Source organism: Monodelphis domestica, chromosome 5 (assembly GCF_027887165.1).
Source record: "Monodelphis domestica isolate mMonDom1 chromosome 5, mMonDom1.pri, whole genome shotgun sequence".
Classification (NCBI taxonomy): Eukaryota; Metazoa; Chordata; class Mammalia; order Didelphimorphia; family Didelphidae; genus Monodelphis; species Monodelphis domestica.
In genome coordinates, this window is record NC_077231.1 from 318,142,481 (window position 1) to 318,163,150 (window position 20,670).

Genomic DNA, 20,670 nt, shown 5'->3' on the forward strand with positions numbered 1-20,670 from the left:
ACCTGACCACAGACAAGTCATTTGACCTCTTTTAGATGCCTCAGGCCTCTGGCGGGTACAGAGAGTTTTCTGATCCATGTTAGCAGGGAGAATTTTCCACATCATGGAGTTCTTACAGATTTCAACCTGAGTCCAGACTGATTCTTCCCCCAAATAAATACAAATTCCCAGCAGGAAGGAAGGAAGGAAGGAAGGAAGGAAGGAAGGAAGGAAGGAAGGAAGGAAGGAAGGAAGGAAGGAAGGAAGGAAGGAAGGAAGGAAGGAAGGAAGGAAGGAAGGAAGGAAGGAGAGGAGGAAAGGAAAGGAAAGGAAGAAAGAAAAAGAAAGAAAGGAAGAAAAAGAAAGAAAGCAAAAAAGAAAGAAAGAAAGAGAAAGCTATCCCTTATTTTTAAAATCTCAAGCCTTTTTTTTTTTGATGCCTTATACTGATGAAGCCTTTATGTGATTGTTCAGAGGACATAAGGAAGAAGTTTGGACATAGGAAATGGAGCTGAAAGGGACCGAAGGCATATTCTAATTCCATCTTCTCATACATCTGAGGCCCAGAGAAAATAGGAGACTTGCTCCTATGGCTACTAATGCCCATGAGAATGTTATGGAAGTTATAATTGCCTTTGTCACAAATTATAGCGAAATAGCAATCTCTAAGACTCCCCTCACCCCCCCCCCCCAAAGTCAAAAAGAACTCTCAGTTAGAATGTATCTCTACTCACCTTTTTTCCTAGCTTCCAGGAACCTCTCTTTTGTCCATAATAATTTATGTTGCTTGGTCCTAGCATGGTGTTGGTAATGCTTGCATTCTCCGTGTGTTTGTCATTAGGTCAAAGGAGATAGACTGGCAGCCTTACTTCACTACGCGCATTGTGGATGATTTTGGGACCCATCTGCGAGTTTTCAGGAAAGCCCAGCAGAAGATCACAGAGAAGGATGAGCAGGCGAAAGGTAGTGCTCATCTTCCTTCTGCGAGCAGAGAGGCCAGGCCACAGCTGGACAGCTCTCCCGGCACTGCAGCCTCTCCCTGTGCTTGCTTTCTTCAGGTTCGGCCGAAGACTTGGTAGAGACCTTCTTTGAAGTCGAAGTCGAGATGGAGAAGGACACTTGTCGTGATCTGGTCTGCACCTCTCCCAAAGAAGAAGAAGGTTTCCTTTTCTCCTTCTCACCCTGCTCAGGGCCATAGCCAGGGTTGATCTAGGCAGAGAAGAGTTAGCTGGAAAGGTAGAAAACACAAAACTCGGCACTAGAGCCGAAGGACCTCTCCAGCCATTGGAGGACCTTAGAAGTCAGCCAGTCTGAACCCTCCTTGGAGGTCCACGCCACAGGGCCATAGTGATTTGCCTCAAGTTCCACAGCTCCCAAGTGGAAGCAGTGCCTGGATTCACACCCAGGAGCTGTGCTTGATAAAGACCTCTAGCCTTCACGCATTACATTGGAAAAGAAATCTTGAAGGAATCTGCAGTCTATTATAAAGATGCAGTTACTCAGGGGGCAGTAGCCATCTGGTACAAAATTGTATGGAATGGAGATCCATTTTGTTCTCTGGCAGGGTCTGTGCCAGCTTGTCTGCCCACCTTCCTTGGTCTCGGTGATGCAGCAGCCACATCACTAACAGTCAATGATGACTTCAAACAATTCTGGCTTGCTTTTGGCTGTTCAGTGACATAGACTACTTGTGGAGGGCTCTTCAGGTCTCTTTCTTCCCTCTAGATGCCACCTTTCTTGCCATCAGCCTCCTTACTGGTATCTTGGCAGAGGAGACAGAAAGCCAGAAGTTCTCAGTTCTCTTACCAGAGGCTCTAAGAGGACTTGTGGACTTGGCAAGTTCAAACCATGTCTCCATTTGGGTTTCAACATCACCCATGGGTTTTAATTACTCTCACTATCCTTTAACCTTAACTGATCCACCTGAGGACTCAGCATCATCCTTTTTCCCCTCTCAGGTATTAGAATTGTTGATTAATTTAGCCAGAATTTGGAAGTCAGACCTATTTTTATATTTTGGGAAATGGCTTATAAAGTCTGTGTTTAGGACATGAGCTTAAAGACACCTGGAGTTTCCAGCTGGAAAGCATGGCCAGTAGGTTGAGAGCTGGACTGGTAGTCAGGGTTCACAACTCACCACTGACCTTGATGAAGGGAGTCTTCAGGAAGGCCTCAGGTTTTCATTGCTCTACGAGGGGCAGTACCTCTTGGGACCTGCCTCAGTTGTTTTCACACTCCAGTGAGATAAAGTGGGTAGTATTCCACAAATGCTTTGATTATTAATATATTCTTGTCACATTTTTCTTTCAAAAGTTTAAAACAAAATCTGATTCATGTAGTAGTTTAATAGTTTCTTTGGTATTAACCGAGCTTGGCTTTAACTATAGATGTGGCTTCTTTTATGTAATAGATATTTTCTGAAAAGTGAAATATTCAACACAGTTTTAGAAGTTGTACTCTGGCCAAATTGAACAGTGATATACAAGTTCAGGTTTTTCGATCTTGATTTGATTTTTGAATTATCATCAGTGTGCAAACTTTTAGTTGTATTTTGTCCCATCTTTGCTATCAAGAAATGTTAGTGGGAATATAAATCCAGGACTTTTTAGAGGAAGGACTCACTTTGTGCTGGCAATAATAGTTATCCCTTAATTTCTTTAAGACTAGGGTGGGGGTCAGTTTTCTATAGTTGGTCTTTTAGAATTAAGAAACAGAGACCACAGAGTAGCCCTGTTGTGGAAAGTGAATTCTGTTAAACACAAGAGAGTGGAAAAGGCTGTGGGATTTAGTGTTTTCCTTTGCCGTTATTCCTCAAGAGAAGGAATGGGAAGAAACTGACTAAAACCTTTCCAGGATTTCTTCAGTCTAGTTTATAGCTTTTTATTAAAATTTCTTTCATGTTCCTCCCACGCTGAAAAGACTGTTATTTGTTTGTGCTCGTTGTATTATTAGAATATGGTTCAGGGTGTCAGACAGAGTCAATGAATGGAAACTCTTCTGGGGGAGAAAACTAAAAGTCTTTATTTATATCCTACAAAGCACTCAGTGAATTCGTGATTAAAACTGAAGAATTCAACTTGTTCCAGGATGATTAATGGCCAGTATCTTATCTGGAGAACAGTAGAGAAGTGTATACTTTGTCTGTCTGTACTGGTTTGTGCTTGTCGCCCAAATCACAGGCTGTTACAGTTAGAAAACTGGAGGGGTTTTCTTAGGAGAGAAGAGATCTCAGGAATACCTAATTCATAAGGAGCAGCCATGGAATTCATGTTTTAAAGGTAGGAACAGGCTGAATCAGTAATAAGTAGGACTTTAAAATGATTGGGAATGTGCCATTTGTGTAGACCTGGAGGCTCTTCCTCACTGGAAAGTCTCCTGCCCTGGAAAGTGCATTTTACAGCAGGGAGAGTCAGGGCCTTGGAAGCTCTACCTGCCCCCTGTGCAGTAGGGTGACTGACTGTTTTTTCTCTGCCTTCTAGGATTCCTTCGGGATCTATGTGAGGTCTTACTGTATTTGTTGCTACCTCCTGGAGACTTCCAGAACAAGATCATGCGATACTTTGTCAGGGTAAGCAGAGACTTCATTTTGTTCACTGCATCTGTGGAAAGAAGCTGGGTTTGCTGTTCTCCCTCTAGAGGCTTTGGAGCTAACATGGACAAGGAGGGAGAGCCTTTCCCCACGTATAGCCCGAGAGTCATGGATATGAATAGAAAGTGATGCAGAGGAAGCAGGGTGGAAGGGGTCACATTCTCCTCCAGCCTGGAGGCAGGCTTCTCACAGGGCAAAGGGGCCAGGCTGTTTGAGGAGGGGCCAGCGAGCCCATCTAATGAGATCGCCACCTCTGGGGATCTGTGCCCATATTTCTGAATTGTTTTCTTCTTGAGTCTAGAAAGTCTTCCAGGGTTTGGACATTGTTGTTTTTGAGTTCCTGGCAGAATAAGAATCGTTCATCACTTCATAGGGGAGATTTACACACTTTTTTAGTTCTTTTTATTTTTTTTTTTTTTAGGAAATCCTTGCGCGTGGAATTCTTCTTCCATTAATAAGCCAACTCAGTGATCCTGATTATATTAATCAGTATGTCATCTGGATGGTAAGGACTATAGACTTTTAACCTTCTATCCAACACATTAAAAACATGCAGTCTTCTCAGGGTCCCTCAGTGTCCCTGTTGGGCCAGCCAGGATAGAACATCCTTGTGGGCTGAGCAGAACACCTTAAAGGGGAGGGTCTGCCCAAATCTATGATTGCAGGCTTTCCCGTTTCCCTTCTCTGGTGGCACAGGCTCTCATCTGTCTCCTCCACTGGTGGCCAGCTTTGGAGAGTAGCCGAGGCCCTCCTAAGACAGTGATGCTGTGACAAAGACTGTCTTCAGCCCTGGCCCTTGGGTCCTAGTTAGGCTGCGTGGGGCTATAAGCAGGAAGGGATGAGTGTCGCTTCTTTGGAAGACACTGAACTTGGAGTTAGGGTTCAGGATTCAGATTCCTCCTGCTTTGTAGCCCTGGACCAGTCACCCACTCTCCCATCTTCCTCTGGTTTACTCAGCAAAAGTGACCTGGTGGCCTTGGGGACATTGGCCTACCTTGAGAGGAAAGGTGGGTGCTCTTGTGGTCCAGGTGTGGCCAGGTCTTTACTGAAGTTAACCATATTGATGACCCAGTAATGCTCGGGACTTGTGTGATTGCCTACAGTAATAAGGGTCCTTGAAATCTATGTCGTGCTGAAAAGTATTCTGGGAAAGGACAAATGTGTGTGCAGCTGCATAGCCCTGCCAGTGTTCTCTGGGACCCCATTAGGGTACCTAAATGCCATGCCTGCGTGCCTCTGTTGTCCTCAGTTCGTTCATCCTTGGCACCTGGGTGGGGTGGGGTCCTGACACATTTATTGAAATGACTGAGGGGCAGCCAGCCAACAAGGGATGGAAGCTGACCTGGGATTTGGTCTTCATCTGTAAAATGTGTATACACTGAATGAAAAACTTGTAAAAAGATGCAGACACATTGTATGATGTTTTAGATCTGTATAAAATGATCATATGGACATGTGTACATAGGTATGTGTATAGTAATCATTTCTTTAAGTCTTTAAAGCCTTTCTCATGGGACAGGACCAGAAATAGGACTTCTGAGTCACCTTTACATGACCACATTTAGGACTTTCAAGGATAAGTTTATTGTGAAGCATAAAATTCTGCTATTTAGAATTGGGGTGTGTTAAATGAAGCCTTTGAAAGCTTGACGGATACATAGGCAGTTGACTCTTCAGCAATAAGAAGACTAAGGTCATCCTTAGAATAGTTTGGCTTCCTGTCATCTAATGTTGTTAATCACAGGGATGTGGCCAAGCTTTTGTCTTATTAAAGTCATTGCTCCCTTTCCTGAATTATTTTCCTTGAAGGGTCATCTCTATTAAAAATATTTGGAGTTTCATGGTTTATCTGTGGTGTATGTCAAATGATTTTAAGAAATTCTTTGTGACTGATCAAGGAGTATTAAAAATGAACCTTGGTGTATTTGGGGAAGAATGGGTTAAGCATTACAGAGAAATACGGTTTATCTTAACTCATGAACTGACCTCCTAAATTTCCAGATTTTTGTTCCCTAGATTCGTGATTCCAATTGCAACTATGAGGCCTTTATGAACATTATTAAATTAAGTGACAATGTGGGTGAGCTCGAGGCCGTCAGGGATAAGGCTGTGGAAGAATTACAGTATCTTCGCTCCCTCGACACCGCAGGTGATGGTGAGTGTGCGAACCTTGGACTTGGATCCATCTTAAGCCAAATGGTGAGTTGTAGTTCAGGAAGTATTCACCATCACATGGGAGGACATCAGTCACACAGCAGGCATCCTATGATCACAAATGGTAAGCAGTCCTATGCATTGCCCACTCCACATCCAGGACATACTGGGCTAGGACAGGCAGGGTTTATTTGGATTAGCTAATGAAACCCCTGGACTGACCTGGAAAAGGAAGTTGGACTTGCTCTAGTGATAGAGCCTTTCTTTGACCTTCTTTGACCTTCAGGAAGATCCCCCAAACGCTTGGCAACAAGGGCTACACATCTTTGTGGAATGGGGGGAGCAGGGGGAAGGCAGATGTCAAGGAGCTTCCCTTGGACTCTTGGTCTATACTTCAGGGGGCATACAGGAAGACCACAAGCAGAAGTCACTCCCAGTTGATGTCTGGCCATGTTGGCTGCCTGAACAGTGGCTCTTCCCCTAGCTTCCATAGACCAGCTACAGAAGTCTTTAGGCAGTAGGACGAGGGAAAGCATTCATGCAGCCAGCCTCTTAGTGTGACCAGAAGTCCAGAGATATGTGGAGCCCAAAAAGGTTGTCTGAAGAGGGCAACAGCAGAAAACAGTGAAAGCCTCAAGGGGATGTCAGAAACATCAAGGTATGAATGACAGCAATCAGTGTGGTATTGAAGCACTCAGCCTAGAGGCCCGTGCCCAGGGACTCCTGATCTCAAATGCCATCAAGGATCCTGAAACCCTATCTCTGAAGTCTGGGTGACCTGACTTTTGAAGGAGGAGAGGCCTGTGACCCCTAAACAGGACCCAGTACCTCACCCTAAAGCACAGCAGCTTTTAGGCCTGGTATAAAGCCCGAATTCAGGAATTACAGCTACAGTAATGAGTAAACCAAAAAAGATACCAAGCAATATAAAAATTATTGTAACTATCTAAATGGCTAGAAATCCTTTCAAAGAGACAGTAATTCCCTAATTACAATTGGAGATGCAGAAAGAAAAAAACAAAAACAAAACCTAGAAGACCTCAAAAAATAAATACAAGCTCTGGAGGAGAATCAGTAAATGGTAAGAATCATTGGACTCCCTGAAAACCAGAATTTCTAAAACAAAGCCAGGACAGTATTATTTTAAGAAAACATACATGAAAACTGAAGAATCCAGAGCCCCAACATAAGGGGAAAAAAAGGGTTCAAGCACCAGTGAACTCCAGGCAGACAGCGTCTGCCCTAAACAAGAGCAGTTTTTGGAATACCGTGTTCTAAGAGGCAGAGGGAGAGCCGATCTCTGAGAATAGTTTTCCTTGCAGTGAATGGTGGGTAGAATCAAAGACTTGAAGATTTCTTTTTAATGAAAAGACTAGTGCTGAGTTGGAACTTGGATGTACAGAAAAAGAATTCAAGAGAAACCTCCACTTGAGTCATTGGAAGTAGCTACTGTTTAAAGGACAATGGAGGAGATAAATAAGAAAAACCGAAGGGAGTGTGAGGATTGGCTCTTGTCTGAGGCTTTAAAGAGGAAGAAAAAAAGAGGCTAAAAAAAGGATTCATCAAGGTAGAGCAAAGAAAGGAGACAGAAACGTTGCTTTCCTCATGATTGGGGTACCGTAGAGGAGCTGGACCTCAATCTGGTACAGCATTCATTAAGCCCTTACTCTGTGTAGAAAGAATTCAGTTGTATAGGAAGGAAGAAGTGCCTGGAACTGGTTATTCTTCATTACTGGGGTGCTTCCAAAGGAATGTGTACAAAGCTGAAGTAAGGGATGAAGGGAACAGATATCAGGTGAATTTCACTTATAGGTGAAGAAATGAATGAGTGAATGAAGCAATTTTTGAAGCAGGCATTCAGTCAGTAAACATTTATTAAATATCTACTATGCTCTAGACACTATGCTAAGAACTCAAGATACAGTGAAAGACCAGAGACAGTCCCCATTCTCAAGGCAATAACTGGGTACAAAGAAGTATAGAACTGAGTGGAAACAATGGGTAGAGGGAATTAAGGGGAATCAGGAAAGACTTCTTGTAGGATATGGGGTACTACCTGGAGGAGGAATCCAGTAGAGAGGGAAAGAGAGAAAATAAGTGAAAGAGAGGGGATGGCAGAAGGGCAATCTGTTGGAGGAGACAGAATGGAATGACATCTCCTGTACACATAAAGGAGTTCAACTTGGTACAGAATAAAGCCACATTGTCCTGGAGAAAGGGGCAGAGGACACCTGAGTGATGGGAGATGAAGAGCAAGTTTTCACAGCAAATGGCCTTAATTTTTTCTTTAAAATAAGAGACAAAATTCTCCACTGACAGTGGGAATGGAATTGAGGAGGAATGGAAAGGTATGGAAGAGCCACTGTGGAGAGAGGAAGAGGGACTTGATTAGGGAGGTATATGGTAGGATTCCAAGCAGCAGAGAGGGCCCAGCTAAGACTGTCTAGCCTGCCTTTGTAGTGGCCACAGTCAGAATAGTTACAAGATTTTATCCTTCATTTAGCAGCATATATGTAGGCACAAAGGTGATGAATGGTGGGAGTGACTCAAGGTTAAGCCTTGGCTAAGCATACTTGGTGAGATGATAATGGGAGAAAATTCAAGAGAGGAGGGCAGTGTAGAGTCAAAATTGGTTCACTAAAAGATGGAGAAAAGAGAGAGTGGCTAATGTGGGGAGAGTATTGAGGAGTCAAGGAATTGGAAGACATGGTGCAAGAGAAAGAAAAGGGTTACATAAGGGAAAATGGAAAAGCCAGTAGATTATGGCTGGATAAGGAGATTTCAGAATTCCTAAACATGTGATGGTGAGGGCAAGATGGAGAATATGGACTTCTTTGTGTGGTTGATGTGGGATGAAGCTCATGGAAGGAGAGTAGATTGAGGAACTGAGTGGTTTGGGAATTTGAGGGAATATCAATATGGATATTGATGTCCTCTAATATGAAGGCAGGAGTTGAGGAAGAAGAAAAAAATGTGAACCAGATAGCAAACTTGTGGGGGAAATAAGACTTGGGGCTATGTAGGCAGCCACTACCAGGATTTTAATTGACTGGTAAAGATCAATAGCATGAACTTTAAAAGAAAGTGAGGTTAGTGAATGATAGAGAAAGGGGGAGAACCTGGAAGTGGTAATGGGGAACAAGTGGCATTCCAATTCTTCCCTCAACCATTGAGCCAAAGAGAATAATTGAAATCACAGCTGGTCCTGGAAAAGGTAGCCAGGAAAGTTTTGTCATCAGGGAAGAACCATGTTTTGTTAAGTTAGGAGTGGGAACAATTTAAAATGAGGGACAATTCATTGCCTTGGAAAAGGCATTCCAAAGGGTATAGTGAAAGGGCTGGGTGGATTGTGGATAAAACTTGGAATAAGAGGGTAGAAGGAGACAGGAATAAGGAATTGGGAGGTAGGGGGTGTTGAGTGGGCTTCAGAGTCATTGGGATGTGAAAGTCGTGACAATTTGGAGCAGCGTAAGTTTAAGATGTCCACTGGGAAATTGGAGATGGATTAGGGCTGGATAAGCAGGTTTGAGAACTCTCAGCCTAGAGAGAGCTGGAAATCAGCTCTCTCATGGAATTCACCATGGAAATCAGATGAACCTCAGCCTTGTGAATGAATGAGTGCATGAATAGCCAAGGGTGCCAATGGCCAAAACTTCCTTTTCTGGGTCCTTAATACCTGACACTTCAATCCCTGCAACATCTATTCATCTCCTGGCTGCATCTCCCCAGAATAATGGCCCTAGTCTAGAAATCATACTGCTCCTGTGACTCAGGATATCTTCATCAGTGTCAGAGGGGAGATGGTAGTCAAGAGAGTACTGGTGATTTAACCTGCCAGGCACTTGCTGTCTATCACCTGTCTCTCCCTCAAGTGGCCCTGATGCTTCAGCTGGCAGGACTGCCTGCCTGCTGATGGCAGTTGGTCAGTTGGTGGACAGCTGGTGGAGATGGTAGCACAGGAATTGCTTGCATGAATCTCTATTTTTCTTTTTTTCACTTCTCGTAAAAAATAAAGGGTTAAACACACATGTAGAGCAGGCGTGACAGAGAAACCAGCCAGGGTAGGCAAAAGAAATAGTCACAAGCAAAGCAAACTCTGATCCCGAAAGAAGAACTTGAGTAGAAGGAAAAGCAAATAGAACTGGAATTCAGAGAAAGGACTTGAACAAATTGTCCCGTGTGGATAGTAGAAATGATGAGAGACAACTGTAGTCCTGCCCAATGGGAATGAAAGCAAAGCAAAGTGAGCTGAATGAAGAGAACAGTTTTTACAAGAACAACAATGTTGAAAAGAAGAACGATTTAAAAGGTTGAAGAGGTCTGATCCAGTGTGAAGATCAGCTGTATCTCTGGAGACCCCTTGCTGAAGCTGGTCACTGCCCACTTGGAAGTAGTAAAGGACCCGATGCTATGTCATTTGGATCAATATTAATTAGGGGGACTAAAGGGGGTAGCACTTGGGATGCCCAAAAGCTAAAGGCCATTGGTGCATGACCCAGAAGAGAACAGAAGGTTAGAGAGATGCACATCCTAGCAATATGGAATTTATATATATATCAAGTGGTATAACATGATAATTCATGGTTTCTTACAAAATTCTCAGGTATTTTTCTGTGCATTTGGGAAATTCCTTTTTTGGTGTTTAAATTCAGAATTAAAAGAAATAAAGAAATCATAGCTGGGGAATCTCTGGGGAAATAAATAGAAACATTAATGGAAGCAACAGCACATCCATTGAACAAACTCTTAATTTCTTTGTCACCATAACTGGATGGGGGGCTGTCTGTGACTTCTTTGTTCTTGTAGCTTCCCATTTCGTCTAACTTCATACCTGGCATTCATCCACCAGATATTCATTCAAAGCGCAGGCCATTCAGTCATGTATGTGGGTGGAGTAGATGGTTAACGTCGGCTCATTGGAGCTGTGGCCCCTTCTAACCGCTTCCTCCTGACCCAAAAGCAAAGTTCTTAAGTGGTCCCTCAACCCCCATGCTGTATATGTGTACATACATATGTATATACATATTACATACTCAGATATGCACAGTATATATCAGAACCTAAATATCAATTTACTTAAATTGTTGCATTTGATTATTCAAATTTTACCTTTTGTTGAAAAAAAATTTTAGGTTGTTTGTTAAATTAGTCTGTACATATTAAAATATTATATAAATGTCATATATTTAGTTTCTAAATGCATCTTCATTGTGTTTATTTTTAGATATCAACACTATCAAAAATCAAATTAATAGTTTATTATTTGTAAAGAAAGTATGTGACTCCAGAATACAGAGGTTGCAGTCAGGCAAAGTAAGTAATATATATCTATTTTTTTACCTTCTGTCTTTGTATCAGTTGTAAAACAGAAGAGCAGCAAGAGCTAGGCAGTTGGAGTTGAATGACTTGCCCAAGGTCACATAGTTAGGAAGGGTATGAGGCTAAGTAATGTATTTTTTAATTAGCATTTGATTAAGAATAATTCCATTTAACTGAAATATCAGTTAGATGACTGATTATAAACCAGAACGAGGAAAGTTAACTTTAGTACAGTACTTCTCAAAAGACCTTTAATTAGAGTTTTCCCCTTTCTTATGTGCTTACCCTGTGGGCAAAAATATTCAAATATTACATAATTAAAGTAGGACACATATGGCCTATGTCATGGAAGCCACACTTATTGTCAGTGAGCTCAGTTCCTGAAATTTGTGGATTAAAAAAAAATCTTAATATCTTAATACCAAGATTACAAAGTATTAGATCGATAGGTGCTCTGTGGAAGATTGATGGAGAAACTTGGTGAAGACTTGGTAGGGGTCCAGAAGATGTGGTGACCTGTAGTTTACATCAAGAAGGAAAATCCTCCCCTCTCCCGGCATTATGGAACCCCCCCCCCCCAAAGGATCATTCCACTTTTTCTGCAGAGTTTGTATGCAGCTCTTTGGTGGTGTCATGGTGTCCTCAGAGAATAGATAATGTTAGGTTGGAAATAGTTAGTGAACGGGTCTCTGAAGTGGGAGCCAAGGCTGTCACAGCTCCTGGTATCAAATCCGTGAAGGCCCAGGTCAGATCCTCCAGTGTTACCATATTTGAGAGTTGAAGCCATAGTCTTTGCATCACTGTGACATGCTTGTGCCTTCCTGCCCAAAGGAGGAGGCCTTCCAAGTGCCAGGCCTGGGATGTGGCCTGGTTGGTTCTTGATGTGATTCTGTTATTACAGTATGTGTAATAGTAAACTGGTGTGCAGAATACAATGGGTTGTGTTTGTGCCTTTGAAAGGAGCTGTGAAACTTAGCAGAGGTGCATTTTCATTGAAAAATTTTTTACAGGAAATCACTGGGTTAATCTGTCACTGAGCATCGGTTCCAGGTCTGCTGTGTTCTAGGTGTTATACAGAGAAAAGCAGTAATCATTCTCTCAGATGACTCCCGGCCCAATCAGTGGGAGTACACACAGCCAAGGTAGAGGGAGAAGGGCTAGAGCTAATAGAGAGGACCCCCAAAGACTTCTTGCAGAGAGGGAGCGAGCTTACACTTGAAGGAAGCCAGGAGCACTGTAGCTAAAAGGCCACCTGAGTATGTGGAGGAGTTCCTGGGGGAAAAGCCTGGACTGGAGGGGAAAGGTGAGGAAGGACCCTTAAGTTCCAGAAAGAGGATTATTTTACATTTGAATCTGAGGGATTGGAAGCCACAGGCATGATGTGGTCAGGTTTGGATTTTCACAAGCTCCATGGGACTGTTGAATAAGCAGTGAACCAGAGTGGGGAGGCAGCAGGGAGACTGTCCAGTGGGCTGTTAGTGCAGTAAGAAACTGCTCTGAGGGTTAAGCTTACTCCTTACCAAATGATAAAATTAGCTGGACCAATAAATGGTGGCAAGGGGCCTAGATAGGAGAGGCAGAGGTTAGGGTTCATGGCAAATACAGGAAGAAGCTGGGTGCCAACAAGCAGTTCAGACTCTAGGTCAACACCTTCTTTCCAGGAAAGAGTTACCCTATAACCAGAGGTGCCAGCAAAGGGAGAGAGAAGTTTAACTGAAAGTTTCCCTTTGGGCTTCCCTGCTTCTTGAAGTTGGTGTCCATGCCTGAATTACATAGGACACTACTCTGGCAGAAGATTTAATGTGGAAGATGGAGATGAGGAGGCAGCAGAGGTGGTGGCAAGAGTTCTTGGCATCGGTCACTTCTGGGATGGCTTCTCTCCTCTTTCTTGTTCTCTGGAAGAGAGACTGGTCACCCCAAAGGACCACAGGCCTGGTTACAGGGGTATTTTGGAGCCTCTCCCCTTTTCCAGAGCAGGTTCCTTGTAACCTTATGGGTTTGTGCTCCTCGTTCTGCATCATTCATCATGCTACAAACTTGATTCCCTGCCATCTCTGAGATAGTCCTGATGCGTGGACTGATGGCCATGGTGGTTTCCAGAGGTCTTTTATGACAGGCCATGGGGTACAGTGCCAGCACTTCTCTGCCTAGAGTTAGTGGGACAGGACACCAGAAGGCACTGCCTGCTTTTCTCAATGGTTCTGTGACCTTGGATAAGGCATTTTGTGTTCAGCTTTTTAGTCTGTAAAATGGGAATCGGGGCATAGATGGGCCTTTCAGAGAACCTCTGGACAAGCTCATTTCTTCCATCAGTGAATGCAGGCTGGCAGCCCTCTGTGGACATGGGTGAGGCTCACAGCCAGGACTGGTCAGAGACTGGCCTTGAATCCAGGGCTTCCTTAAAACAGGAATAATGAGGCTTCTGGTCGTCTGAACCCCATTGGATGGTGGCTGTTGGGGGCCAGATGTGACTGTTGCTGACTGCATCTTACATGGAGGAAAACCCCACTGGGGATCCAGGCTCACTGCTCAACTCCTTGAACAAACATGTCCTCTTTTCTTCTTCATAGATTCCCTCTAACTTCTGTGGGTCAAGGGAAAACCTGTTAGGCTTTTAGGTATTGGCCATTTCCATAGAAGGGAATCTTCAGAGCAAAAGGGCATTGAGAGACAGTGGTGTAACCTCTCTTTTTTCTTCCCAGGAAATAGATACTGTGAAGCTGGCAGCCCACTTTGGGAAACTTTGCACAGTCCCCTTGGACAGCATTCTCGTAGACAATGTTGCACTACAGTTTTTCATGGGTAGGTGAAACTTTCCCGGTGAGCAAGATTGAGCTGTGAAATGTTGAAGAATTCAAACTTGCATCTCATTGTTGCAAGGTCTCGCTGAGTTTGGCCCATTTTCATGATTGACTTCTTGAATCCTGGATGACATCAGAGCCCAGTAGTTTGAGATCATTTAACTTCAGCGATGCTCCTTGTGATTTCTTTTTGACCCATCAGTCCTTGGCTCTCATTGATGTAAGGGTTCAGATTGATGACTTTCTTGCCACTTAGTCTTGTGGGCTAACCTTGAGTTCATGCCAGTCTGTGTCTGGGGCAGAACTGGAGCCCAGGTCTTCCTGTATCTCAGCCCAGCTTTCTCGAGTGTAATCTGGGTGATTAGAGCATTGGTACTGTTGTAAGGCTATTTGGCAAAATACTTTTAGTAATGCCTTATGGGGGGAGAAATGAACAAAAACTATTTTCATAGGTCTGAACTGAAATTACAGTAACTAGTCTGTAAAGCCATGTTCTCCTGAGCATTTCTTCAGTATTCCTGTAAATGCTAAGCTCCGATGGGCTTGTCTCGAGGCATCCAGTAGATGGCATAGCCTGCCTGCTCTGTTAGAATTAGAGCCCAAAGAATGTCTTACCCTGTCCCAAGGCAAGTAGGGCCTGTGGTGGCATCTTCTCAAGGCCACTCCTCTGCTCTTTTCACCTCACATTATGGGTTTGTGTCTCCCTCTCTAGGGACTGAGGCTTTGGGGAGCACCATCCTTGGTCCTTGAGCCTTGTGCATGGGTGCAGAGGAGACCCTCACCTAGGATTTGAACAAATTCTTTTTTGTTATTGTTCCTTATTCCTTTGTTTTCAGTTTCCCATGACTTTTAGTAGAACAGGATGCTGAATAAGTGATTTCCTCTCATCTCTATGTTCACAAGCCTGGGGGTTTTGCCTCTTAGATTACATGCAGCAGACTGGAGGCCAAGCTCATCTCTTCTTCTGGATGACGGTGGAGGGCTACCGAGTGACAGCCCAGCAGCAGCTTGAGGTGCTCTTGAGCCGTCAGAAAGATGGGCGGCACCAGACCAACCAAACCAAAGGCCTTCTCCGAGCCGCTGCTGTTGGGATTTATGAGCAGTACTTGTCAGAAAAGGTAGAGACAAGTTTCAGTTGAGTTGTTCTTTTCTTCTTTGCCACAATTGGAGAAGATCAACAAATGCTGGGAATGTAAATGTTGGGTTGGATTTTCTCTTGGTTCCAGGCCGGTGGCGTTTTCTTGAGAAAAAGTTGCCAGGGAGATTTTTTTTTTTTGCAGATTAGAGTTTTTTGATTCTTTAACTTATTCATGAAAATCTATACTTTTGTAGTAAATTGTCCTCCAGGGTATATTCCCTCTTTTTGTTTGTTCAAAGCTTGATTTTTATTAGTTATAACATATATTTTTAAGTTCACCATCTTAAAAAATTCTTGAATTCACCCAATTTCTCCAAATTTTAACTCAGTTGGAAGACTGGGTGGTCTTAAGTTCTGATTTTTAGAAATCATTTTAATCACAATTCCTATTCTGTTTTATAAGCTATCAACTTAGAGAGAAATGTTTTTTTTTCTTGACAAAACACAATCACAATCACAATAAAAGATTTTCCATAAAAAGAGAAATAACATGCCCTCATGTTATCTCATCTTCTCTTTCAAGTCCTGTCCTATTTTTTCAAATATCATTGAAGCCTTTTGACCTAAGATCAGGGATACTATAAGACTATTTTGGATCATCCTCATAAGCCTGTCTCAGGTAGCCTGGTCTGAAACCCCCCTCCCAGTCCCATCCCCCATTCCCCCCTACCCACCCACCCATGTGCCTCTCTAAGGGATGTTGGGGCTCAGGCAAAGATGTCTTTCTTCTCAGGGTGGGTGAGGGGGCCATGTGTATGGCCAGTGCAGGTCTTTTCTGGCCTTAGGCTGGCAATGGAGTGGGGAAAGGCACTTAAGACAAGAGCCACCTAAGAGTTTTTCCTATTGTTGCTTGTCTGCCTACCTAAGAGTTTTGCCCCGCTTTCAAAACTCTGCAAAATGAATTAGAAAGTGAGTTTGCCTTGTGTGTTCGATGCTGGAAGGGAGAATAAGGAGGGGAGCCATTCACTGGCAAATCTCATCTTGACATACAGAACAGTTTCTCTCCATCCAAGTTATCTAGAATTAAGCAGGCAGCTTCCTGAGGCCATCTGCTGCCCCGGAGCGTGGCTTCTCAAGCTGAGGGAGCTGAGGACCCCAGGCCCAGGGCACGTGGCATTCCAGGGGGAGGGGACCACAGGACAAAGCCAAAGAGGTGTGACGGGGCCAATCAGCACAAGTTTCAAGGCCAAACCGGACCAATCTGTGCCCAGCCCACATGGCCGTTGCACATGTCTTGCCTCAGAGATATTGGGAGTCTTCCTTTCATTCTCCTGATGTGGCACACACACTGATGGTGCACACTAGGGAAGGGATTGAACATTTGTAAAGCACCTGCCATGGGCCAGGCACGATACAAAACACATTTCCTTTGATCCTCACAGCACCCCCAGGAGGCAGCGACTACTCTTCTCCCCATTTAGGGGGGGAGGAAGCTGAAGCTAGCGGAAGTTCAGTGGTTTGTCCTGGGTCCCCTGCCTGATGAGCACTTGGGTCTCCCGGACCCCAGGCCCAGCACTCTGTGTACTGAGTGCGACACCCCTTCTCAGCGGTCCACTGGTCATCCCTCATCCTTACGGAGGGACCAGTCCAATGTCTTTCCTGCTTCCACATTTCAACAACATCCTCTCCATCAGGGCTCCAGAGTCCTTTCTTGTTCATCATGTGTGTCTGCCTGATCAGTACACACTGGGCAGCTGTCCTTCATTGGAGCTCTTCAGATGACCTCACTCTGGGTGACACCCCCAGAAGAGCAGTGGGCAAAAACACGAGCTATTGTTTGAGTGAAAATTTGGGGTCAGTGCAGTCACTTTACATAATTTCCCAAAAGTAATCCAAACCACCCTCCTTCTCCTGTTCAGTCCAGGCCCAGTGTGCTGGTGGCAATTGACTGACACCTGAACTTTAAACTTTGTCCAGCTTTATGTCGGTCTAAACTATAAGCCGCCTTTATCTATTTGCTGTATCCAATGCGAATGGCAAGACCAAACTCCTGGGAATGGGGGGGAGGGGTTCACTTGGGATAATCCCCCTTTAGCTTATTGTGTCTTTAAAACCACTTTAAAATAGGTACTTCAAGGCTCTCAATATGGCAGTCTTGGATCTCTTTTCCTTGTTTTGTTGTTGCTAAAGCTTTCATTTTCCTTAAGAACCAAGGGCAGGACTGATGAGTAGAACAGAAATAACAGTATTAATAACCATATCATTTTTATATTTTATATATTATAATTATACTTTCTATATACAGTGTATATTTTATATACATTTTACTCTTGTGTCAGAACCCAAATGTGGTGGTTTCTCCATCTTTAATAGTGAGAGTATTGGGTATAAAAATCTTGGTAGATCTTTTCCATTTTCATTACTCTAGAAAGACCGAGTTTTAAGACTGCCCCAAAGGGCCCAGTTGTACCAGCTGGTGGATGTTGCATTTCCTTTTTGGTTCATAAGATGGAGAAAATAGAAGTGGCTGGATGAACATTTTTATTTCAAAGCAAAATAATCTTTTTTGCATCCATCTGATTCTCCTGGTCTTTCTAGTGTTGAATGGACTTGGCCAGCTATTAACTGTTCAAGGGTGATGACTTCCCAAGGCAGAAGAAGAGAGAGAATGAGGCCTCTTTGGAGCTCTTTGGTTGTTGACGTATGAATTCATAGAAAAGCCAGCTGACCCCATTAGGGCTCTCGCGGCTGACTGCTTGGATTGGGAAGCCCATGCTCTAACTTCTCTACTTGGAAGTTCTAGATATCAGCCTGTCTGCTTTGTTTCCCTTAGGCATCACCAAGAGTTCACATTGATGACTACTTGGTAGCCAAGTTAGCGGATACACTGAATCATGAGGATCCGACGCCTGAGATTTTCGATGACATCCAAAGGAAGGTATTTCAGAGCACATCTGATTGTTTGTTTAGGGTGACCCGGGGCTTTGGTTTATTTCATTTGGGCATACTAGAAAAACAAGGCAGGGCAAGGCAGGGATCCCACTGGCCTGTTTGATGGTATTTAATGAATTGTTTTCACTTTTTGACTGAGAAGGGGTGGAACTTGCTATATTGCAAGATGTCCTTTTAGTCACCTTTCTGAGCCCTTGTCTTCAGTCCTGCCTTTTAATCAGAAATGTTCATATCTTTGCACATGGGGACCTCCTGGTCTGTGGCTTTTTTAGACTTGTCAATTAATAACACTTCCTATCTCACTTTTACTAACTTTGCAAAAAGATTCATTAAAAAAATTTCTCTTTGTCATTAAAAAGCATTTCTTCACTAGATCTTAGGGAAAATTTATCTAACCCCATGTCATATACTTCTCCACAATAATTAACTGGTTTTCCAGGAATTGAAATCTTAAGGAATTCTGAGGGAAAAGAAAAGTTTCCTGAATGTACATCAACTAAATTTTCCCATCTATTTTTTCCTCTTTGTGAGAAAATTAAATGAAATGCATTTTAAATGTGGAGATGAACCTGTTCTGCTGATTCTAAGAGTGACTTTGCTGTGGATGGGGCCAAACTTAAGACTCACCCAGGCTGTGGAATGAGGAAGCCTGTGCTTGTGGCTGAGTTAGACTCACTGTCAGCCAGGCCTGGTCACAGCCCCTCCATTTGAACCTTCCCTTTCCTGCCTTTGGCTTTTAGATGAAGTGGCTTAGACAGCACCAGTCCAAGTCTTACCCTAATGCAGCCTCTTGCAGTGAGGACTTTGACATGAGGCAAGCAGTTTCCAACATGTCGAAGTCCCCATTCTGTGCCAGGCCCTGTGCGCCAGGTGCTAGGGATACAAAGACAGAAAAGGACTTCCCTTCTAGAAGGGCTTCAGCCTGGGCTTAGCTAATCTGAGCAGGATGCAGTGCTTGGCAGGGCTGGGAAAGACCTAGAGAAGATGGTGTTTGAGGGGAGCTTTGAAGGAATCTCTGCATCCTTGGGGGTCTTGGTGAAAAGGGAAAGGCATTCCCAGTATGGGCAAGAAGCCAGACCAATTTCCCTGGGGACAGAATCCTGAAAATGATGGGAGGGTGACTATAACTGGCATTTATGTGGAGCTTGAAAGTTTCCCAAAGGCGTTACAATAGTGTCTCATTTGGTCCTCACAAACACCCTGGGAGGGAGGTGCTAATATCCTCACATTACAGATTATAAAACCGAGGCAAACAGAAAGGAAGTGACCTGCCCAGGGTCACCAATTTAGGCAGTATTCAAGACCACATTCAGGCTTCCTGACCCCAGGCCAAGCACACGCTACAAAATGGCGCCCCTGGTGGCCTTGACTGAGAAGTACCAGAGTTGCTTCATCTTAGGGTGGGCTCACTTCAGACAGCCTGTCCTGGGCAGCAGCAGGAAGCTTCCGTTTGGCACGAGGGCCGCACAGTGGGCAAGTCCCATCCTGTGTCAGCGTGGCCTTCCTTGCCTCTTGCTGCTATGTGCTTACAGTGCCCTTTTCCCTTCCTCCGAGGTGTATGACCTGATGCTAAGAGACGAGAGGTTTTACCCATCGTTCAAACAGAATGTTCTCTATGTGCGCATGCTGGCCGAGCTGGACATGTTAAAAGACCCCAGCTTCCGAGGCTCCGATGATGGGGATGGAGGTAAGGGCATCGATCGCCTTTTTGCTCCTCTTGGCACTCTGCCGTCTTTCTGCCAATTACAGATGCCATGATGGATGTGGCAAAGGACGGGGCCCTGGTCAGACTCTGAACATTTGACATGAAGTTTCTTGCCCTCAGCCTAGTAGCTTGGGGAGTTAGACTAGCTAGGCCTTTGTAGTTTCTAATCCGGAAGGAGATTTTCAGCACCTGGGTCAGATTGAAGTTTGGACTGCACAGATGGGGAAAGTAAAGCCCAGAGAGATCATCGAACTGGTTAGCATCCTCACTCTTCCTTTCTCTAAAACCTTTGGGCATTTAATGACGATAATAATTGCCCTTGACGTAGACCATGGGGCCTGTTGATAGATTGATTTCATGGCATGTTTATGACATTTCTACCATGGCGGGCAGGATTTTTCCTGGAATGACAAGGCTTGGTTCAAGCCTTCCTCAGGCGGGGATTGGGGGCTGGAGCTGAATAAAGAGGAAAGCTAATAGAGGCTCTTGGGTGATAGCCCTTCTTGATGGACACCAAGATAGCAGGCCCAGAGGTCTTCAAGGGCAGCCTTTTTGGTTGGCTTGGTTCAGTCTCTCCCAGGAGGCCCTCCGGAGCCATGGAGAGTCCATAAGAAAGGAGGACCTGCGCCCAGAACTTTGCCCTCAGACTTCTTAACGTCCTCCTCAGCCCTGGTGCCCTGGGATCAGCAGGGAAAGTAGAAAGCCCAGTCTTTCTTTTCCAGGAGCCTTTCTTGGTCAGAACTTAGGCATGTATCAAGCAGTTAATGGATGCCATTGTCTGCTTAAGTCCAGCATGAACTGTGTGGAGAATAGATGCTCTAGAAATGCAGAAAAGGAATGAATGGGTACAAGTTTGTGCTTGTGAAGGCTGCAGGAGGCACTGAGCTGGGCCCTTGGGGGGGGGGGGTGTCAATTCAGTCACCTTTTATTATGGGCCCAACACAGCTAAGCACTGAGTATACTAATTAGAACAAGGACAGTCCCTGCCATGAAGGAGCTTCCACCTACTGGGGGACAATAGGGTGGTTCCTAAGGAAGCTGGCTCAAGGGTAACAGGGATGTTCTGTGGAGTGGAAACGACGACAGGGGACCA

At 44.3% G+C, this 20,670-nt stretch overlaps 1 protein-coding gene across 4 annotated transcripts in view; it reads left to right on the forward strand.

Annotated features, from left to right (window-relative positions):
- The window catches only part of SNX13 (sorting nexin 13), a 90,985-nt gene that overhangs the window by 39,420 nt on the left and 30,895 nt on the right, over nt 1–20,670 (forward strand). For 3 of the 4 annotated variants that reach the window (XM_007505422.3, XM_007505423.3, XM_056800561.1), the window contains exons 6-15: nt 821–942; nt 1,038–1,139; nt 3,459–3,547; nt 3,990–4,073; nt 5,585–5,723; nt 10,947–11,035; nt 13,744–13,843; nt 14,767–14,960; nt 17,754–17,858; nt 19,427–19,559. In XM_007505422.3, the coding sequence (XP_007505484.2) occupies nt 821–942; nt 1,038–1,139; nt 3,459–3,547; nt 3,990–4,073; nt 5,585–5,723; nt 10,947–11,035; nt 13,744–13,843; nt 14,767–14,960; nt 17,754–17,858; nt 19,427–19,559 (1,157 nt within the window). The remainder of the gene's footprint in view (nt 1–820; nt 943–1,037; nt 1,140–3,458; nt 3,548–3,989; nt 4,074–5,584; nt 5,724–10,946; nt 11,036–13,743; nt 13,844–14,766; nt 14,961–17,753; nt 17,859–19,426; nt 19,560–20,670) is intronic. The other variant, XM_056800562.1, reaches the window with a different exon arrangement.